General features: G+C 43.7%; 1 protein-coding gene across 1 annotated transcript in view; it reads right to left on the reverse strand.

The window, feature by feature from the left end:
- Nucleotides 1-19,739, reverse strand: part of IQSEC3 (IQ motif and Sec7 domain 3) — a 540,197-nt gene that overhangs the window by 306,824 nt on the left and 213,634 nt on the right. The window contains exon 2 of the mRNA XM_029597483.1: nt 10,378-10,458. Coding sequence (XP_029453343.1) covers nt 10,378-10,458 — 81 coding nt within the window. The remainder of the gene's footprint in view (nt 1-10,377; nt 10,459-19,739) is intronic.

The following is a 19,739-nucleotide window of genomic DNA, read 5'->3' on the forward strand; positions in this document are numbered from 1 at the left end:
AAAATTGCTAAGGATTAAAAAAATATCCTGCTCTCTATACCTAATATCTTCTGATTTCCAGTCATCCTGAGATTTTTGTGGATTTGGGAAGATAGGGCCGCACAAACTATCTTCTCTCTCACACACACACAATAACACATTGATTCTCTCACATACTCCCTGTCTCATATACATGCCTGAGGCGAGCGCCCGCTCTCCCGACGCGCGCCCAGGCCACTCTCCTGGGCGCGCGATCGAGTATTTTAATGGGGGCCCGCGGTAAAAGGAGGCCCTAGGGATACTAGCGAGTCCCTAGCGCCTCCTTTTTGACAGAAGCAACGGCTGTCAGCAGGTTTGACAGCCGCCGCTCAATTTTACCGGCGTCGGTTCTCGAACCTGCTGACAGCCACATGTTCAGAAAACAGACGCCGGCTAAATTGAGCATCTGTCTTCCAACCCGTGGGCCACGGGTAGATTTAAATTTTTTTTTTTAATGTTTACTTTTTTTTTATTTTGGGGCCGCCAACCTAATATCGTTATGATATTAAGTCGGAGGATGTACAGAAAAGCAGTTTTTTTCTGCTTTTCTGTACACTTTCCCTGTGCCAGCCGAAAGTAACTTCTGCCTTTGGGCAGGCGTTAATCTCTGAAAGTAAAATGTGCAGCTTCGCTGCACATTTTACTTTCTGTATCGCGCAGGAATAACTAATAGGTCCATCAACATGCATTTGCATGTTGCGGGTGCAATTCGTTTTGGGGGGGGGGGTGGCCGCGTGTTTTCAACGCACTATTACCTCTTACTGTATAAGGGGTAAAAATAGAGTGTCGAAAACGCACGGCCAAACCGGGGCTAAAGGTGCACTCGGCCGAGCGCACCATACTGAATCGGCCTGATAATGCGTGTGCGCGTATGCTTGTTAGAGCCTATATGTGATACATAGGCTCTCACAGGTGCATGCACACATATACACAAGCTCTCACACAGACACACACAAGCCCTTACACAGACACACATACATTCACACATGCACACACACAAGCACATTGTCTCTCACACAGCTACACACAAGCCCTCACATGGCCAAACGCATGCATAAGACTGTCACACAGACACACACATACAAGTTTTCACACAGACACACACATGCATACAGGTGTTACACACACACACATAAGCTTTCACATAGACACACACAAGCATATAGGCTGTCACACAGACACACACACAAGTTTTCACACAGATACAGACACACACAGACATACACACATTCATACACTCCCACATAGACTCAGACACACACATACACGGCCTCCTGTGTCTTCGGACCGTGGCGGTATGAGCTCCACCAAGACCCCGCAGGCTCCTCTTCTCTTCAGGCCATGGTGGGATGAGCTCTACCATGGCTCGGCGGGCTCCTCTTCTCATTGGCCCCAGGGAGGAATTGGCGCTGAAGTTGGAAAAGTTGTGTGCGGGCATATATGCGGTATATTTTCAGGGAACACTGTGGAAGCATGGTGTTTCCTCTTCAGCTGCCAGCAGGTTGAACTATGCTGGTGGCCTTTCTTCCTCTTCAGCCACCGGCAGCCCTGTGACATCTTCTGTTGCCACCACCACCCCCAGGTGAGCCACCCTGTGCAAATGCATGGTATGCACACCTGGTCACACCGGGAATGCTCAGACTTTACAGTGGGAGTTGGTCAGCATCACACGATCCAGATAGCACTTTAGACTATTTAAAAAGATGCTGCACTGTGATTTGTCCTCTGCTAGGATCCATGCCAACTTGATGACCTCCCTCAGCTCTGGCAAGGTTCTGACAAAGCAGTGAGGTCACAAAAGCAAGAGCTGGTTACTAAATTACCTGTAATTGTTTAATTGTTCACAGCACAACCATAGACTTCAATGGGCCTTAGAAATGAATGTTAATAAGAAACAAACAAAATTAATTTTTTTGTTTCATTCCTGGGATCCCTTCATGTGTTTCAGAGGTCAATGAATGAAACAAATATGGGCTCATTTATTATACTTTGTCATAGAAGAGTAGCCTAGTGGTTAGTATAGTAGTTGGGAAGCCATGGTTCAAATCCTACTGCTTCTCCTTATGACCTTGGGGAAGACACTTCATCCTCCATTGCCTCAGGTACAAGCTTAGATTGTGAGCTTCTGGGGACGGGACAATACCTGCACTATCTGAACGTAATCTGCTATGAAGTAGCTGAAAGGCAGAATATAAATAAACATTTGTTTCAAATAAATGCACATCCCTGTGTATAAGGTTTGTCTCTAATATGGATACAAGGTAGATAAGAACAGAAAGGATATTAACTGCTTCACACTCTGAGATTTCAGCATCTGCATCCTTAACTACATAGCAGCCAAAGGTTTTGTATGATCATCAGCCTACTACTATATGTTTGCCTATAGCCAAATAGTCTTTTTTTTCTCGAGACCTATTTGTTTTATTTATTTATTTATTTAACTTCTTTTACTATACCGACACTCAAGACCAGGTCTTATCGTACCGGTTTACATTAGAACAAGGGGAAAAAACCAATTAACGTATAAGTGGAAATGAGAAGTTACATTAAAACAGGGAGAGTAAAAACATGGATGTCGGAAGATAGGACAGAATTAAGTAATCAAACAATAAGTTAACAAAAATTCCAAACTATAAATTAACATAAAACAATAAATTAGTAGTACAGAAACATGGATTATAGTCAGCGGAAATATACATGGAAATATATATATATGGAAATATATACAGCTGAAATATACATGGTATGTCAAATGGGAGGAGTGGTGGGGGTGAGGGGAAAGGGTGGGTTGAGGTTGAGACCTAGGCCAAATAAGTCTTTGTGTCACTATTACATGACTGACTGCAAGGGTGACCTCTCTATAAGGGTACCTTTTGCACACCCGGGTTACCTTGTGTCCTCTCTTGGCTTTTTCAGGTGAGTCCACACCAGTTTTTGGACTGCTTAATGCCAGTAGATTGAGCTTTGACTGTCAAAGAAACATCCAGGGAACTGAGATAACAGCTACTGCTGACATGCAATGAGCCTAAACCCGGAGTTGAAACACCTGGAATAGTGGCAAGGGGAGACAGGGCAAGCTAAATACATCCCTTACATGAATTACTGATAAAAAAAAAAAAGAAGGAGCATCACAGAGTGCATCATGAAAGCAGTGTTACATGCATTACTTGTGGAATCCTAGCTTTAATGAAAAGATTGCAGTGAGTACTGTAGACAGGAACCAGACGTTGCATGTATCACCATGTGAGGTACTCTTAAAAGCAATTCTGTGCATGTGCTCTGCTCCTGTAACTTCTAATAACATTTCTACTCCTAACTTCTACTAATTTATTTAAAACATTGTTAGCCCACTCAATCCAAAGTACTTGGAAGGTTACAGTAAATTCATACATAATAAATTAATAATATAACATCAAGACATTCACAGGAACAACAAATAAAAGATTAATAAAACATCCAATCAGTTTCATTGTTCCATCCCAAATTAGCTTACCATGCTCTGATTATCCAGAGATTTGTAAGTAGAGATTATGGAGGCACATAGGGGCAGATTTTATAACATGTGTGCGCGGCCTACATGTGTGTGCACTACCCGGTGCACGCACATGTACGCCTGATTTTATAACATGCACCTTGCACGTGCCGAGCCGCGCTGCCTTCCTCCGTTCCCTCCCAGGCCACTCCGAAATCGGAGGATTTATGCGTGTAACCGGCCTTATGCGTGCCGGGCCTATTTTAAAAAGGCCCGCCGGCACACGTAAAGCCCCGGGACACGTGTAAGTCCCGGGGCTTTACAAAAGGGGTGGGGCATGGGCGGGGCCAGAGGCCTACATCACAGCAGCCATTGCCGCTGTGTCGAGGGATTGCGTGCCGGCAGCCTGCTGGCAGGCGCAAAAGGTAGGATAAAACTTTTGGGGGTTTAGAGTAGGGCTGGGGGGAAAAGGTTAGGGGAAGGGGTGAGAAGGTCAGGCTAGGAGGAAGGGAAGTTCCCTCTCAGGCCGCTCCGATTTTGGAGTGGCCTGGGAGGGAGCGGAGGAAGGCAGCACGACTCGGCGCGCGCAAGGTGCACAATTGTGCACCCCCTTGCGCACGCCGACCTCGGATTTTATAACATGCGCGTGCCTGCGCACGCTTGTTATAAAATCGGGCATACATGTGCACATGTAGGCCGCACGCACATGTTATAAAATCTACCCCAATAGTTGCTCAGATCCAAACTTAAACTTTTCTTCCGGCCATATGCCAGAAAGCCTTAACACAGAACAAGCAAGAAAACAAGTGTTAGAATCTTACCCAGTAGCCATTCATCGCCATACTTCCCATTCTCAAAGTGCTGACAAACAGCCGAACGCTGCAGGATATAGGTGTCATGGGTGGCTCCCGGGAACCCCACCATCACATTAAGGATGCGCATGTGTATATCACCCACAATTTGCATATGGAGAGAAAGAGGTTGCAGTTGCGGTAGGAATTTTCTCTCTTACGGGGTGGAATGAAAGCCACATGTGTGCAGTCTATGGCACCCGGAACATTAGGGAACTGTGCGACAGCATAGAAATCTGTCTTCAAAGTCTGCAGTTCATACCTCTCTGAGGGAAATCTGATGTTATCACAAACATGGTAGGGCAAGGCTCACAGCACCTGGTGCAAGAACCTAGAAAAGTTTGTTTGTGACATGCAGCCTACAATGCTGACAACTTGTTTAAGAGAAGCCAGAAGCTGTGAAATGTAGTGAGCGCAGCAATTTCACAAATGGTACCCCCTGATCACCTCCTCCTCGGGAAGACCTAGCAATGAGGTACGGGCACAACAGATTCACTCCTATCCAGGCCCAGTGTCACCTCCTATGTGATAAGAGACTCCCAGCTCCCTGCAGGCCCACCTGCCCTGTTCCTCATCCACCTCCTGCTATGGCTCTGGCATGGGTGGCATTTCTGCCTCCCTGGCTTCTCACTGGCTCTAGTTTGCTGCTCAAAGCTGCCATGTTGCCAAAAGCAGACTATAGTGGCCACACAGTAACTTGCTCAGCTAGGAAGGCAATGGTCCAATGCATAGTAGGTGGGTCTGGAGGGTGTGAACAAAACTATATTGTAAGAAAAATTGTGATTTCTACACAGTATTTTATGTCTTTACCAAAATAACAATTCTAGAGTTGTTATTTTCCATAAAATCTGATATTTCCAGTGTTACCATGCAATATTTTACCATGAGAAGCTGAAGACTTCCCTCATCTGCATAATTTGCATCTGTTTTCCCTTTTGGCATAAAAATTTGCAAAAATTGTTTTTACTGCACCATGAAATATTTTACTACATGATGTGAAATTGTTTTGTGCAAAATCAGGCATTTAATGTGGGATACAGGTGTTTTTAATGTACTGTAATGCCCTATTGCAGATTACTGAATGAGGTCCTTAATCTGTTCCTTAATTGAACTTTGTAACTGAGATGATAATTCTTTCATCCGAAAAATAAGACCTTTTAAGTCCTGTAATAATATCCCACAGGTTGTCTAAACTGGCCACCTAGGGTTTTAACAGAGTCACAGCCAAGGAAATACCAACAAGATCCTGAGAATCCGACTTTGAAGCCCACTCGGGGAAAAACCCAACAGTAATATCCATGGATAGGATTCACCACAAGTTCCTCCGCACACAGAAGCTCCTTGTCTTGCCACTCTCCCAAACCTCCAGCAGACAATCTGACAAGGACCAGCGCTGGAGTCACAGTCTCACTAACCTACGCATCCACAGTCAGAATGCTACTTGGCACACACACACACACACACACACACACACACACCCCGATCCCTCTAGCAGTGACCTCATTTCATCTAGAGCACCATTGCTACCATCTCATCACGCTCTAATGCTGGATCCAATAGCAGCATCCTTAGCCTGGAGCTACGAGAAGATTCCAATGCCCATGTGTGGATGGCTCACCTTCCTCCACTAGCAACGCCATAGGACTGTCACTGGGCTATTTAGCATCTTGAGATTGCACCATAAAGTGCTCAATGGAACCAACAAAAAAGGCAGAGGTTCAGATGAGAAAACTCAAGCCTTCCCATCATGCTCGACCATCATAGCAAAAAAAACCTGAGGGAAATCAAGGTTGGTGTTCAGATCTGCTTTACTCTGCAGCCAACATATTGCACTGCCCCCACTCCCAACCCCCAATATCTTTCTTTTTAATTAGTGCAGAGATTGGGGTTTTGAATACTGAAAAAAAAACTGGCATGCCGAGTGGATGCTAATCCCCACTCCACCCCCCTACCCTAATAAAAGTAGTAGCCATATCCCTACCTCCCAAAGCTCCAAAATTGACCTGGTGACCTGAATACATAGGGGCAGAATTTAAAATGTACGCACGCGGCCTACATTTGTGCGCGCTACCCGGCGCGCACAAATGTAAGCCCGATTTTATAACAGCCGCGTACAAGTTATAAAATCAGGGGTCGGCGCACGCAAGGGGATGCACACTAGTGCACCTTGCACGCGCCGAGCCCTCAGGGAGACCAGCTGGCTCCCCCACCTTCCCCCCCTAGCCCCCCAAAAAAAACCTCCCGTACCTTTATTTCACAAGTTATGCCTGCGAGAGGCAGATGTATCTTGCGCAAGCCGACCAACTGCCGGCGCACAATCCCCCGGCCCAGCGGCCTTGCAGAGGCCTCTGGTCCCGCCCGCGAACCTCCCATTTTTTCAAGCCCCGGGACTTACACGTGTCTCGGGGCTTTATACGCGCCGCTGGGCCTTTTGAAAATAGGCCCGGTGTGCGTAACCCCCCTACGCACGTAAATCCTCCTGGATTTACACGCGTAGGGCTTTTAAAATCTGCCCCTAAGTGCCATAGAGCTGACAGCTCCTGACACATTAGTGTTTATTCACTTCATTCTGGGTGAAAAGATCAGTGATTGGTCCTTTCACTGTCTGTTATCAGTGAAGAGACCAATCCCCATTCAGAAATGAGTAACTTTAAGTGGCTAACTTTAGGAAGTCAAAATTATCTTTCTAACTTAAGCCAGATAAAGTTAACCACTTAAAGTAACTCATTTCTGAATGGGGATTGGTTTTTTACCCAGAGTAAAGTGAAAAAAATGAATACTAATGTGTTAGGAGATGTCAGCAATATAGCACTTAGCATTCAGCCTTAGTATTCAGTATTTTTAAGGTTTTTAAAGTAGGGGATTGGGGTTGATGGTGGGGAGATCAGCACCTACTCGGCCTGCCAGTGGTTTTTTTCCAGGTATTTTTTTTTGACCAGAGTTAGTTGGATAAATATACAAGGCAAGCACAGATATTCAGCATTGGCCAGGTAAGTTTAAGCCATGTCCCTGAAATGCCCTCACCCAGCCTCTTTTTCATTCAGCTATGCTTCAGGCGGTCAACGATTTACCTGGTAAAAACGTTTCCATTCAGCAGGGCACAATATTACAAATTCAGGGTTTGCCCTGCTGAGTTCTCAACTTAGCTAGATAAACCCTTTTGAATACTGACCTCATAGTCCTTTTATGTTATTTTATTCTTGGTAAATGGGACTTCCATGAAACTATTCAAGAGAAAAAGACTTGGCATCCCATTTCTTTAAAAAAAAAATAACATCCTTAAGGACTTCTTTAAGAATATCTAACACAGCATGAGTATTCCCAGGAAATGATGGACATGCTTAGGAGCGTAACTCTTTCCAGATGTTGGGAAAGAAGCCCTGGAAATTAGAGTTGATTCCCTGTTGAGTATGGCAGATACTGGACTGGATTACTGCTTATCTTGAATGCATGAATCTTAAAAGTGTCATTTTATCCTGTTTGATATGCTTTTGTTATAGATAAATCATTTTTCCCTGACATGGTATTATAAAATAAAATATCTGCCCATATTTTTCTTCCTACTTTGCAAATAAAATGGGTGACAAAGGGCTAGATATCTTTGCCCTAAAATCATAACTGAGGAATTAAAAGGATGGATATGTGTCTTATTATTTAAAGAACCACCTGTAATTTTAATTTCTGTGTTTATGACTAGTAATATGTAAATACCTTTAAAATAGACGTGAGGCAAAGTTATGAAAGTTGAAACTTTTTAAAGAAATCTGAAGTGAACCTGAAAAATTTGCTACAATTTTGCAAATAATTCAAAGTGAATTTCCTCTAATTGCAAATCCACTTTGAATTTTTTAAACATCCAATTGAATTTTCAAATTTTCTTTGGATTTTTTCTTTGCATACAAAGAAAGCTAACAACCCCCCCCCCCCCAATAAAGTGATACCGTTTTATTAGACTTACTTAATACATTTCTTGACCAGCTTTGGGGTTTAAACTCAAGTGACTAACGCAGCAAGCATACTACTTTATTCAAAATAAATTTATTTCAAATTTTCCCTAAATCTGCCAGTAAAAATCCAACAGATTTCTCTAAACCTCCTAAATTTTCAGCAAACTCAAGTGAAGATGAAATCTCCGAAGTTGGAATTTGACTTTGAATTATTTGCATAATTCTATTTATGTTTTAATTTGTTGGAAAAATTCCAGTGAAGGACTTTTACTGAATGAACATTTTCTGGTCAGGTATGTTTGAATCATGATCCAGAAACTCCCAATTCAGGGTAGATCAGATCACAACAACTTGTTGTGAAACTGAATCTGCTATAATCATGGAGAAAATAGCAAAATTCCTGATTATGGAGCCTATTGAATAAACTTTAGTGTGTACTGTAAGAAACTCATGTGCACACTAAAAATGGTGTGCTATGCAGAAAGGCCTTGACATGCATGTTAAAAGGTTGCTACAAGACATTAGCATCTGTACACTAAAGGTTGCAAGTCAATGCTCGCAAATGAAGGAACATCATATACAAAGGAGGGCTTACCAAGTGTTCAGTAAATAACATAGTAAGCTTATCTCTTCACACTATTTACTGACTGCTCAGTCAATGGCTGCTAGTTATTAACTGCTAGAGCCTGATGTCTAACTGGCTACTGTCCACAGTAAACCCCAAAATCTCCATTGCTAACTAGCTCTAAGTGAATGGGCCAGTTAGCAGTGGGAATTTCATTCCTCCCTGTAGAGCAACATTCAGTTCCCACTGGGGTATCCTTCTCCCTTCCTCCCTCCCTGCCTCCCACTCACAGCATGGAAAAGCCTTATCCAGGGCATCCTCTTCCTCCTCTAATCACAGACTCAGTGGCTTCCACTCCCCATCCTGAGTCGTAAGCTCCCTCTCCCAAGTTAGAAGATGCTCCTCCAGCCACAACCAACCTCCCCACGAGTTGCAGGCACTCCCAACCCTCTTGGCTGCCCTTCTCCTACGCTCTCCAGGATAGTGCTGAAGTAGCTCTTGTGGCACCATTCACAGAAAGGGAGTGATGCTGATGGCGGGGAGCTTTTGCCTTCTCTCCTGCCTGTGAAGACCTGGGACTCTTCAGAAGGGTAAGTGCATCTTCTACAGGAGTGATGAGGTAGCTTATGGGGGCCAAGAGGATTCCTGTGACTCATGGGGATGTCTTGTGACTCAGGTGAGGCCTTTTATTGTGAGGGGGCATCTTGACAATTGGTTTGAGGGGAAGAGAAGCTGCAGATTCTACAGGTGGGGAAGAAGAATGCCCTGCCCAGGGATTGTTCTTTTCATGGGCTGGAAGAGGAAGGAGAGGGATGCCCCAGTGACTGAGTGCTGACTGTTGCCACAGAAGGGAGGAAATCTCCACTGCTTACATTTTGTTCACTTTGGGCCAGAAAGCAGTGGGGGTTTCAAATGTAGAATCGTGGGGGTTGCCATGCATGTTACTACCAGCACCATGCTGCTGTGACCAAAATTAACACACTGATGCAAAATCTCGTTCCGTAGCATGTTAAGCAGAGATTTTGCATGCACTTTAAATTTCTTTCAAAGCTCACACTAAAAACTTTTTAGCATGAGTTTTAATGCATCAACCATTTATACAGGGGACTGTTATATTTTGCCATGGAGAGGATTTTTACAAATGTGGATTGTGACATGATAAACATTTTTCACCACATGGGAAAAATCCCCAGTTAGACAGGGCATTCATTTATAATCTCCATTCCATATCCTTTTGCCAGCTAAAGGCTTTTATTCTAAAAAATTGAAACATATGCAAAAATGAACATAACAAATCTCTACAGGAGAACACATGGCCCAAAAATCTGCATTGACACAAATAATACAATACAATGCAATTCTCAGAACTCAAGACAATAAAATATAAAAAGGATTGTAACCCAGGTCATAGATGCCCAGTGTAAGGAGGAAAGAGCAGAGGAAGGTAAAAGAGGGAAAAACAAATGCAAAAAAAAAAATAATAGGAGAAATGTAGAAAGGGAAAGAATAATCGTCATATCTCACCATGGAGAGGAGCAGGGAGAAGACGGCTTTTGCTCAGCGTCAGCAGCAGGACAGCAGAATTGGTGCAAAACTGTTTCATTCCTGTTGTGAAAAAGGAAAACTGTGCAATCAGGATCACTCCAGAAGCAATACAAATGAACAAATAGTTTGTCTTAATGCCTAAATTGCTTCTTATACCACTCAATGCATTTTCTATCAGACATATGGACAAAACCTACAGAAGAGTAGACTTTCACATCCAATTAATACCACCAGACAGTGGGCATGTAGCACAGATGTCTTCTCTTATCTTTGGTAGAATCAGTTCAAAGACTAATTAGGGAACATTTCATCCCCTCTTTCCTATGACACATCTATACTTATTTGCATTGTTTGTTACAGTGGATCAGCAGGTTCTCTTGTTTTCTCTTTCCATCTTACTTTCGCTGATATGAAAAGGAAAACAGAAGAAGTCAAAGTCAGGGTTAGGACAAATGCAGAGACTAGAAAATAGAGGGTTTGAGATCAAGGCTGTTTGTAAATAACAAATTTATGAAGCTTGGGCAGGAATCAGCTGGAATACTCTAAGTGACTCAGTCTTCTCATAGATCCAGAAATTGGAAGAACAGTTTTTTACTGCAGCAGATATTTTTGTTGTGGGAAAAATAAAAGTGTGCCGACAATGAATCCAGCACAGCTGCACTATTTGTGGTCGCTGCCTGAACGTTTGCTAGCTCTCTTAACCTCGCTGTGAGTCTGAGTCATCAAAATTTGGGACTTAGAAAAATTACCAACACAAATCTATTTGCCAGCTTTAGCAAATAAAAATAATCACATCTTCTGTATAAAAACCACAGCTCAGAGGGCCTGCATAGCTTGAGAAAACTGAATAAACAACCTTAGTGCAGGTTTTTAGTCATATATTATTAGCTTCATTACCATAGGCATGACACCTATTCCTTTCCCGAAGTGGAGAGCCACTCTCCTGACATCACCCAAAGAAGAAATTGGGGAAGCTATAACCATTAACCATCTGGATAGGACAACTAGAGCAGCCCCTGGCCCATGTACAATTGCAATAGTGGCCTATGTGACAGGAGTCAAATGGCACCTTATAGACCAGTGTTGGCGAACTCCAGGCCTCGAATGCCACAAACAGGCCAGGTTTTCAGGATATCCACAATGAGTATGCATGAGAAAGATTTCTATGCAAATACTTTAAGTGACTTAGTCTTCTCATAGATCCAGAAATTGGAAGAACAGTTTTTTACTGCAGCAGATATTTTTGTTGTGGGAAAAATAAAAGCGTGCCGACAATGAATCCAGCACAGCTGCACTATTTGTGGTTGCTGCTTTAACAAATTGGTTAGTCTATAACAGTGAAGGCAAACTCCAGTCCTTGAGTGCCACAAACAGGCCAGGTTTTGTATGCAAATCTATCTCATGCATATTCATTGTGGATATCCTGAAAACCTGGCCTGTTTGTGGCACTCAAGGACTGGAGTTTGCCATCACTGTTATAGACTAACCAATTTATTAAAGCATGAGCTTTCAAGGACAGAGTACACTTCATCAGATGCAGTAGTGGCCTTTGTCATTGAAGCACATTGTTACAACATATTCTTTGTGCACAATACAGTCATGTTGCATATGTTGAGTGATTGTAGACAGCTGTGAAATCTAAATAGTAGGGATGTGCAGAGCAAAATTTTATGTTCATATTTTTTATGTCCGAAAGGGGGTCCCACTTGCGGCCAATATGGACATAAAAAAAATCCAATGAGTTGGGTATATGTACATATGTGCAAAAAAAAAATTTAAACCCCCTCACCCTCCTTAATCCCCCCCCAGACTTACCACAACTCCCTGGTGATCGAGCGAGGAGTGAGGACGTCATTTCTGCAATCCTTGGCGAGAAGCATGTGACGTCGGTGGCACGTCGAGTGACGCGGCGTCACGTGATTCCCGGCTCGTTCGCGCCGGACGGCTCGTTCGGCCCAAAAAGAACTTTTGGCCAGCTTGGGGGGGCCTCCTGGCCAAAAGTTCTTTTTGGGCCGAACGAGCCGTCCGGCGCGAACGAGCCGGGAATCACGTGACGCCGGCGTCACTCGACGTGCCGCCGACGTCACATGCTTCTCGCCAAGGATTGCAGAAATGGCGTCCTCACTCCTCGCTCCATCACCAGGGAGTTGTGGTAAGTCGGGGGGGGGGATTAAGGAGGGTGAGGGGGTTTATATTTTTATTTTGGCTCAACAATCGCGATTTCCCACATATCGAACATATCTATGTTCGATATGTGGGAAATCCGATCGTTTATGTCGAATCAATTTTTTAAGTAAAAAAAAAATATGAGTTGCGTTTTACTAATGCGGTCAATCCGAATGCACACCCCTACTAAATAGTAATGAATATATCCACACAGAATACATACTAACGGCATTCGTTTCTCAAGCCATCTTTGGATATCACCACCACAAAGCATTCTCCCACTTTTTCACCAAATTTACCTCAGTTCCAGTGTTCACTGGTACCTAATTTTTTAATATTTTTTAAATCTTATTACAAAATTTAAAAAATGTCTTAATTATCTTCAATACAGATAGTACTGTTCTCCTTCTGCTCTCTCCGTCACTGATCATTTATTGTATTGATTTACCTACGCAATGTTTTGAATGAAAAGGAAAAACCTCAAACAGCACCAACATAGGAATCTCTATGTAATGGTTTATATATTAATACAGCAAATGATCAGTGGTGGAGTGAGCAGAAGAACAATACTATCTATTAAAAATAATTAAGACTTTTTTTAAATTTTGTAATAAGAATAAAAAATTGGTACCAGTGAGCATTGGAATTGGGGTATCTTTGGATATTAGCCACTTTCTTCCAGATGAGGTATTACAGTAAATCTTTTGAATTAAGAACAGAGATGTATAAAAGTGGTTACAAAACAGGAGGGTCACTGTTGTGAAGGGCCTCGAAAGGCCTTGCATTCTGTTGGGAACGGGGGCATTTAGTGTGCCCTTGGGCCTCAGCCCGGACCCAGACCATCAAGGCCGAGCCGAGGATTGACGGTGGCTCCGCATGGCTGATGGGCTGACCCTCTGCCAGGCCTGCAAGCTCCCAAGGCCAACACCCAAGGATGTTGGAAGTTGAATGGTCCTCTGACCATTCCGAGCCCTTTCGGACCTGCTGCGAACAGCATGGAGCAGCAGGCCTGGCCTGAGGTTGAGGGCAGGAGGCGGCCTTGACACGTAGACAGGACTATGATGGATGTGGGGGCATCTCGGACAAGACTGGGTTGATGCGACGGCATCACAAGCATGAGAAGGAACTTGATCCAAATAAGACAAGACATAGGGCAGGAGGACATTGGCACTGTCTCTCAAGGTGCCCTACTCAGCCTACCCCCGGGACTGAGTCGCGGACCACCCTGACACAGGGGAGCGGGACAAGCGCAGGAAAGATCCAGGCAAGGAGAAACTTAAATGACGAAGCCGATGTCATCCGAAGCTCCCTCTAAGGCTGGCGGGAACGGAGGCTCCGGAGCGCAGGGAGCAATCCCACCTGCAGACTGCACCAATCTCGGGCATACACCATCTGGGAACCACAGCTGTGCAGGAACAGAAGGCTCAGGAGCACCAGACGAAGACGCAGGGAAGAACATCCTGGCAGGCAGACACATCAGGATAAGGAAGATCATGGTGGAACATCAGGACATGGTCAGGGACCTCAGGCAAGACATCAAGACACGAAAATGTGGTATAAAAGCAGACGAGACGAGGAGCTCCACGAAGAACAGAAGACCTTACAAGTCCCTGGAACAAATCCTGGACAATTCACAGTCGAGACCCTGGCTTGGAGCGGCTTCCAGGAAGAGGTAAGGAGCCTCCCGTAGCACCGCTACAGGAGGGTTCATAACAGTCACTTGCTCAGACACATGCATATATATTTTAATAGGCCATCATATATTAGCTGCCCTTTATTAATATTTTCCCTCACCCATTCTGTTCATAGCCTAGCAGCTGTCTGGATATCTTGTTCCAGGAACCATTTTGGGCACCAGGAATCTTTATTGGAGGCCACTGAGGAGTTTTTTTTATTATTATTGAATCCTCGTTCATCTAGCCTAGTTATCACAGCAATGATCTTGAGCCAAGAAACATGGGTCACAGCAACCTTCTGAGCTCTGTAGTAGGTACTAATGTGCTGATATATCAGTCAGTAGGTGTCACTGTAGAGCAAAAGTATGTGCCCTCCCTACTTGGGAGCTGGAAACACTGCTTCCACAGAGTCCCCAGTTTAAACTGGCCTGTGGATTAGGAGTTCATAACTGCAGTTTATGCATGTCAGCGTATAGCACCGCCAGTTCTGCAGCCCTTTACTGAAATCTTTTATCCTATCCTTTCTATCAGCAGCATTAAGAGGTCAAGAAGCCTTGAACTTCATCTACTAAATCAATCTTTGATGCTGTGCCACTTATGTGATTTTGGGCAAATCTGTCTAAACTCTCACACCTCTGCAGTCCTTCTGCTGTAAATATCTCCCCCTATAAATACCTCCTCCACTTTTGTATTTACTCTCCTCTATCTTCTCAGCTTCTCTACTTTCCTCCTATCTATCCCCCCACTCCCGCCCCTTTTCGCACCTGCTCCCTTTCACCCTCTCCCTGTTTTCTGTATTTTCCTCCTTTCTCAAGTTTTATTGTAAACCGGCGTGATGTGCCACACGAACACCGGTATATTAAAAGCTGTTAAATAAATAAATAAATAAATAAATAAGGGTAAAAAGAAGCATCTATAATGGTTCCCTCTCAAGTCTGCTCCAAAGAGTTTTTCTCAGGCAAATATATATATAATTTTTTTATGACAGTTGATTTTCAGATCTTTTCCACTATTCATCCTCCAGAGATCAAAAATATTTTAGAGGAATCTATCTAACCTCTTTAGATCTCCCTCCAGAATCTGTCCATGGCCTCTTGTTCTTCTCTCGATCTTGATCCTATCATTTTAAGTTGATGACCTCCCAAAAATTTTCCTCATTTCCTTCCATTTATTTTGTCATTTCTGAAACAGTTTTCTTCTTCTGCTTAGCCAACAGATCTACTTCCTGCAGCTGGGGCAAGCACATTGCTCTTTATTTGCTCATCCAGTTCACCATTGCAAAGCTGATCACCTCTTTTCTGTTGTTCAAAATGTCCGGTGAGACTACAGAGGCTGTTGCCCTGAGGAATACAATACCTTACCTAAGCCACTATAGTTCAGTCGCATTGATTTACCTTATTGGGTATTATTAAAAACATGTATTTTAAAATAATAATAATTTTGGATTTTAAGCCCGCCTTTCCAAATGTTGCTGCCAACAGTATCTGTGTAAAACTGAATGGTAAAGCTGAGACCTGGATCTATGTGCTGACAATCTGCAATTTTACATACCACTAACAAAATCATTCAATAAAAGTGCATTGCTTATCTCCTATTACATGGTCATAATAAAAGAAAAGCTTGCACAAATGAAACTATTGATCAACCCCAACAAAACTGAATTAATCTGGCTGAGCCGAAACCCACCTAAATCTATTCCACCAGGGACTGACCTCGGAAATTGCCAATTAACCCCATCAACTCCAGAGAGAGATCTAGGAGTACAAATTGATGAAAACTTAACAATGAAAACCCATATTAGCAAACTGATCAAATCTGGTTTCTACAAGATATGAATCCTGAGCAGATTGAAACCTCTTCTAAACACAACAGATTTCAGAACAGTTTTACAATCTCTAATATTATCTAACCTTGATTACTGTAACTCCCTACTTCTGGGAATTGTATCCAGTCACCTAAAACCTCTTCAGCTACTACAAAATGTTGCAGCTAGACTATTGTCTGGAAAACGGAAATACGACCACATCACCTTTATGCTGATCGCTCTACATTGGCTCCCTGTACAATCAAAAATAATCTACAAAGTACACATCATAATTTTCAATAACATGAATCGGAATAGCAATCTGTTGGGAATAAGATTTAAACCATATATTCCATCATGAACGCTCAGCTCACAAAATAAAGGCCTCATAGAAATCCCGACCATAAAAAACTCTCATCTAACGCAAACTAGAGAAAGAGCAATTTCAGTCGCTGGACCAAAATTATGGAACTCAATGCCAGAGGACCTATCAACTATAACAGACATTAAAAAATTCAAAAGTGAGTTGAAGACCTGGCTATTCAAAACTGCCTACTGTCTGGAAAATGCCTCCAATTTCCATAAGTCAGAAAACCTAAAATGTACTGATCTTTACTCCCACCCCTAATCCTCTTAACCCAATTATATTTTCTTAACTGTATCTGTCTTTGGATGCACACATTGTATCTAAATGTTTCCCTGGGTTACAATCTGTATGTATGTCTACCTCTGTTTTATTAGTTATTTATGTTATGAACCCTCCTGTAGCGGGGCTACGGGATGCACCTTACCTCTTCCTGGAGGCCGCTCCAAGCCAGGGTCTCACCTGTGAACTGTCCAGGATTTGCTCCAGGGCCTGGGAGGCCTCGATGTCCGTGGGGCCTGCCTGAGGCTGCTTGTGCTTGCATGGACTTCCTGGTTTAGGCCATGCCCTTCCCTAGGGGCCGGCCCGCAGCACTTCTCCGTAGTTATAGGGCCAGCTAGCTGTGGGCCTGCCAAACTCCTCCCAAGGAGTCGCCGGTCTGCAGCTCTATAAAGGACTTCAACTTCAGTCTGTCTTGGCCTTGCATCATCATGACTTCCCTCTGGAGGCTCCTGCCTGCCAGAGCCTTGTAAGATCTTCTGTTCTTCGTGGAGCTCCTCATCTCGTCTGCTTTTATACTACATCTTCATGTCTTGATGTCTTGCCTGAGGTCCCTGACCATGTCCTGATGTTCCACCATGATCTTCCTTATCCTGATGTGTCTGCCTGCCAGGATGTTCTTCCCTGCGTCTTCGTCTGGTGCTCCTGAACCTTCTGTTCCTGTGAACCGATTCTCTCGGATGGTGTATGCCCGAGAATGGGGTGGCTTGCAAGTGGGAAGTGTCCCTGCGCTCCGGAGCCTCCGTTCCCGCCAGCCTTAGAGGGAGCTTCGGATGACACCGGCTTCGTCATTGGAGTCCCTCTTTGCCTGGACCTTCCCTGCGCTGTCCCGTTCTCCTCGTGGTCCGTGACCAGCCTGCAAGGGCTGTGTAGGACGCGCAGTGGTACAGGGTGGTCTGCGACTCAGTCCCGCGGGTGGCCTGAGTAGGGCGCCCTGAGAGACAGTGCCAATGTCCACGCCTTGTATGTTGCCTGTTTGGATGTCAAGTTCCTCGTCATGCCCGTGATGCCGATGCATCAACCCAGCGGTTGTCAAGTTCCTCGTCCGTGATGCCGATGCATCAACCCAGTTGTTGTCAAGTGTCTTCGTCAGGATGCTGTCGCATCAACTAAGTGTCTTGTCCGTGATGCCGCCGCATCGACCATAGTCCTGTCTACGTGTCAAGGCCTCCGTCTGCCCTCAACCTCAGGCCAGGCCTGCTGCTCCATGCTGTTTGCAGCAGGTCTGAAAGGGCTCGGAATGGTCGGAGGACCATTCAACTTCCAACATCCTTGGATGTTAGCCTTGGTAGCTTGCAGGCCTGGCAGAGGGTCAGCCCATCAGCCATGCGGAGCCACCGTCAACCCTCGGCTCGGCCCTGAAGGTCTGGGCCCAGGCTGAGGCCCAAGGGCACACTAAACCACCAAGTATAACAATTTATGAGCATCTAACCTGTACACCATTATGAACCAGTAATTCTCACATGCAATAACGTTATATAAAACACACAAATAAATAAATAGTGTATGCTGGTTTGGTTTTGGGTTTTCCCTGTTGCACCTGATCTCATTTGCATCCTCCAGTGCAAAACACTATGGATGAAACATGGACGAATAGGCCAGAGATTGGAATAATGTGCAATGCTCTCATTACCCTAGGTCCTAGATTAAGATCCAGGCAAAATTTGCGGTCTGCAACTCAGTTTGCTTGCACAAGTATGGAATGGCACATCTTTCACCCATGGCTTTCATTTTTTACAATTTCTTGAAAGGGAAAAACACCACAAAAAAAATGTAAACAATATCTTGTGGATTAAAGAAAATGGTAAAATAGTGCTCCTGCAGGGGAGAGAGAGGAGGAGAAGAAACAGGAGAAAAAAAAATTGGGGGAGAGCGATTAGTGTGGGTGGGAAGAGGTGAGAGAGGAAGGAACCAGTGGGGGCAGGAGGATAGAGGGAGGGAGTGGGGTGGGTGTACATGAAGTTTGGTTGGCTTGACCCCTGACCAAATAATGGGTCCAAAGTTCTGAAATTCTCTGCCTGAGACGTTACATATTTTACCAGATAGAAAAAGATTTAAATGTGATCTAAAAACAAGGCTATTCAAAAACGCATATAAATTAACTTAAAAACATAACATAGAGAGCCACAAAGAGAAGAAGATCAAAAGATAATAATCGAATCATGAAGAATAAATCTAAGGAGAAAATGTAAGTTCCTTAAAACAATCCACTAACTAAAATGTGAAAATTATCATATCATTTTAATTTCCTGTATTCTTTGCCTTATGTACTAGATCAATTATTAGCAGGTAATAGAAAATCCACTTGATAGATATTAATGCCTGTATATGAATACTACCTATGTAACTAATCATTGTTTGTTTGTTGAGTTATAGCTATGAATGTCACTTTGTAAACCGTTGTGATCTAGACATGGAACGATGGAATGAATGAATGAATAAATGAATAAATAAATAAAAAAAATGTTCCCTGCCCGTGGCACTATGGAAGCGATACATAGTATAGTAGTAGACACAGTGCTAGCTCTCTTATAATTCATGGTCTTTTATGTAGATATGTGCCTAACAGCAGTGTAACACTTGATTCAATTCTAAAACACGACAACATTAAAACCACCAATAAAGTATTTACCTAAGTTCCAATAGCATTTATGGTTTCACATCCTCTTCAATAGCAATGTGACAGGTCAATACAGTAAAATTCGGCCGCGGTTACCCTGTTTCTAACTCGCCTTTTACTCACAATTTGGCCGCATTAGTCCAATCCGCGATTCACTATCCCCTTTAACCCATTCTTACTGCCTCTTTAAATCAACGAGTAACCCCTTCCGCCCGCGGCATATATATGAGATGTAAACGATCGGATTAGTATTCCCCCCCCCCCCCCATTCAGTAACGCGCGCCCCGACTATCGCCTTTTTAACCTGCAGTTTAGCCGTGCGTTTAACCTGCAAATTTACCGCCTACCCCTACCCCTTTTGAAAACCTAAAATCCCCTCCTCCTGAAGCGACTGGACATGTAAAATATTGAAAACCTAAAATCCCCTCCTTC

Source organism: Rhinatrema bivittatum, chromosome 4 (assembly GCF_901001135.1).
Source record: "Rhinatrema bivittatum chromosome 4, aRhiBiv1.1, whole genome shotgun sequence".
Classification (NCBI taxonomy): domain Eukaryota; kingdom Metazoa; phylum Chordata; class Amphibia; order Gymnophiona; family Rhinatrematidae; genus Rhinatrema; species Rhinatrema bivittatum.